This window comes from Teleopsis dalmanni, chromosome 1 (assembly GCF_002237135.1).
Source record: "Teleopsis dalmanni isolate 2A chromosome 1, ASM223713v2, whole genome shotgun sequence".
Lineage (NCBI taxonomy): Eukaryota > Metazoa > Arthropoda > Insecta > Diptera > Diopsidae > Teleopsis > Teleopsis dalmanni.
This window is the reverse complement of record NC_051846.1, coordinates 128923348-128925824: the sequence shown is the minus strand read 5'-3', so window position 1 is coordinate 128925824 and position 2477 is coordinate 128923348. Positions and strand designations below refer to the sequence as shown.

The 2477-nt window shown below is 37.2% G+C and overlaps 1 protein-coding gene across 1 annotated transcript; it reads right to left on the bottom strand.

Moving 5' to 3' along the window:
- Positions 1 to 996: 996 nt before the first annotated feature.
- On the bottom strand, positions 997 to 1749 carry LOC119666063. Its single transcript, XM_038075338.1, has one exon. It carries the CDS (start codon positions 1747 to 1749, stop codon positions 997 to 999), a length of 753 nt encoding a protein of 250 aa, XP_037931266.1.
- Positions 1750 to 2477: the final 728 nt, after the last annotated feature.

Here is a 2477-nt window from a genome sequence, read left to right as displayed (position 1 = left end):
AGAGACACCTTATAATATATTTTTTAATAACCACACTCCCACAAAAAACACCCGATTAGAGAAAGAAAAACGAATCGGTAATATTAACAAGAACAGAAAAGATTACGAAATTGATACTAAGTATGTTGACGCGGAAAAATTACGAAAAAGATTAAATAAAAAAAGTAACCCATTTAAAAGAGTTCACGTTATGAATCAAAACAGGGACGCCGACAAAGATCACTTTGTCGTTAAATTTAAGAGCAGACTAGCAAAAGTTTAAATCACATTTTAAACGTAAGAAAAAAAATTACGCCATACATTCAAACAAATATAGAGAAAAATATAAATCAGACTCAAGCCTTTTGGACAAAGAAAAGTGAATATACTTGGTATTTTGTAGCTCTTGAATAAATAATTTATATTTTTAGGAAGTAGTATTATACTATATTATACAATATAATTTATATCTATTATACATATAATTTAATGTAAATATATTACACTATATAACTTATCAATAACTGGAATTGTAAAACTGATGAAAAAAAATTATGTTTTAAAATTAAAAAGGTGGAAGGAATAACATAATCCGTATTAATCCGCTGCTACCTTTAAGCAATAATTGCAAACTGCTTCTATAAATTTGGAGAAGTTTAATGGCATGATCAACTCATCGCCCTTTAAATTGTTGCTACTTGTTTATTCTAAATTTATAGAAACGGTAAGGAAACGGTAAGAAACGGTATTATTTTGTATAATGAAATAAGAAACAAAGACTTTAATTTCAACAATCGAGTTGAAAACACGTATTTTATAGTAAATACATGTGGTTTATTTGTTCCACTATAACTCCTTGTGTCCTTGTTCGCTGACGGCTCGAATGCAAAAGAGACTGATGCTTACTTGTGTTCTGCTTTTATATAATTTTTGCTTGTGAAGTTACAACGTTGCCATCGTGCTTTCCGTGTCTTAATAATTATCTGTGGTTGCCACATCCGCCACAGTACTCCCCGCTTAGAAGATAGCCGAAGGACTGTGATGAAGACTACGTGTGAGTGTGACCTTCTTTTTGTCTATGGCGTCTGACTGCAATGGACTGTTGTTTAATTGAAGCGGGTCTTCGGCGAACGTAACTTTTTTCTTCGTGCTTCTTACTAGTGCTGTGTCATGCTTTGGCCTAGGATTGTCTACCAAGATTTCTAAGAACTTCGGTTCTGCTGGAACATCTGTATTTTCCAGGAACGCTGGCTTCAATCTTTCGATTGAAACATTCAACTTTTTGTCACCTACTTCAATTGTGAACAGTCGTTCACTTATTTTGTTCAATACTTTACACGGTCCTGTATATGGTGGTTCTAGTGGTTTTCTGATGTGATCTGAACGCAGAAAAACGTGTGAGCAATTGTTGAGTTCTTTATGTATGAAAATTGGCCTGTTGCTATGATGTGCTGCTGGCGTTGGTAGCACTTCACGCAAATATTCACGAAATTTGTTTAGAAAATTTGATTGATTAGGAGGCGTTGACGAAGTTGATTGGGTATTATGTTCAAAGAATTCTCCAGGCAGACGGAGGTTGATACCATAAATCATCTCTGCAGCAGATGCTCCTAAGTCTTCCTTCACTGATACTCGTAAACCTAAAAGAACTGATGGAAATAATTGGAGCCATGTATGTTTCGGTCTTGCCATTAGTGCTGCATTTAGCGTACAGTGGAACCTCTCTACCATGCCATTCGCTGCTGGATGATAAGGCGTAGTGCGGTTCATTTGGTTCCTAACAGGTCAGTCAAAGCTCGGAACAGATCTGCTTCGAATTGTGTTCCCTGGTCTGTTGTTATTACTTTCGGCGCACCAACAAATTTACGACTACTGTATCTGCGGTCATGTCTTTTAAGGGTGTCACTTCTGGCCATCGACTAAACCTGTCAATCATGGTTAATGCGTATCTATAACCTTGACATTCTGGTAATGTAATTAAATCCAAATGAACATGTTCGAATCGCTGATCGGTTTTTACAAATTCGTTTGACTTCATTCTGTTGTGCCTATTGATTTTGGACTGCTGACAACCCTTACACTGTCGAACCCAAGTGTTTATATCTTTGCGCATTGATGGCCACACGTATTTTGATGCGAGTTGTCACGCAGTGGATCTGGAACCAGAATGTGCCAAAGAATGCACTAAGTTGAATACCTCTTTGCGTAAAGATTTGGGTATAAATGGTACTGCAATTTCTTCAGTTGTAATTTCGTGCCTGTGGACAACAACTGCTTTAGTTCTTCATCATCTTCCTGGTGCTTGCTTATCCGCTCTAGGCTGCAAGTTTCTGGCATGGCTATCGAGTTGATCCGCGAGAGTGTATCTGCTACTATGTTGTCTTCACTTGACACATGCACGATCTCGGTCGTGAATTCTGCAATGTAACTCAGATGGCGCAATTGACGAGAAGATACCTTATTGGCTTTCTGCTGAAAAGCGAACGTCAACGGCTTAT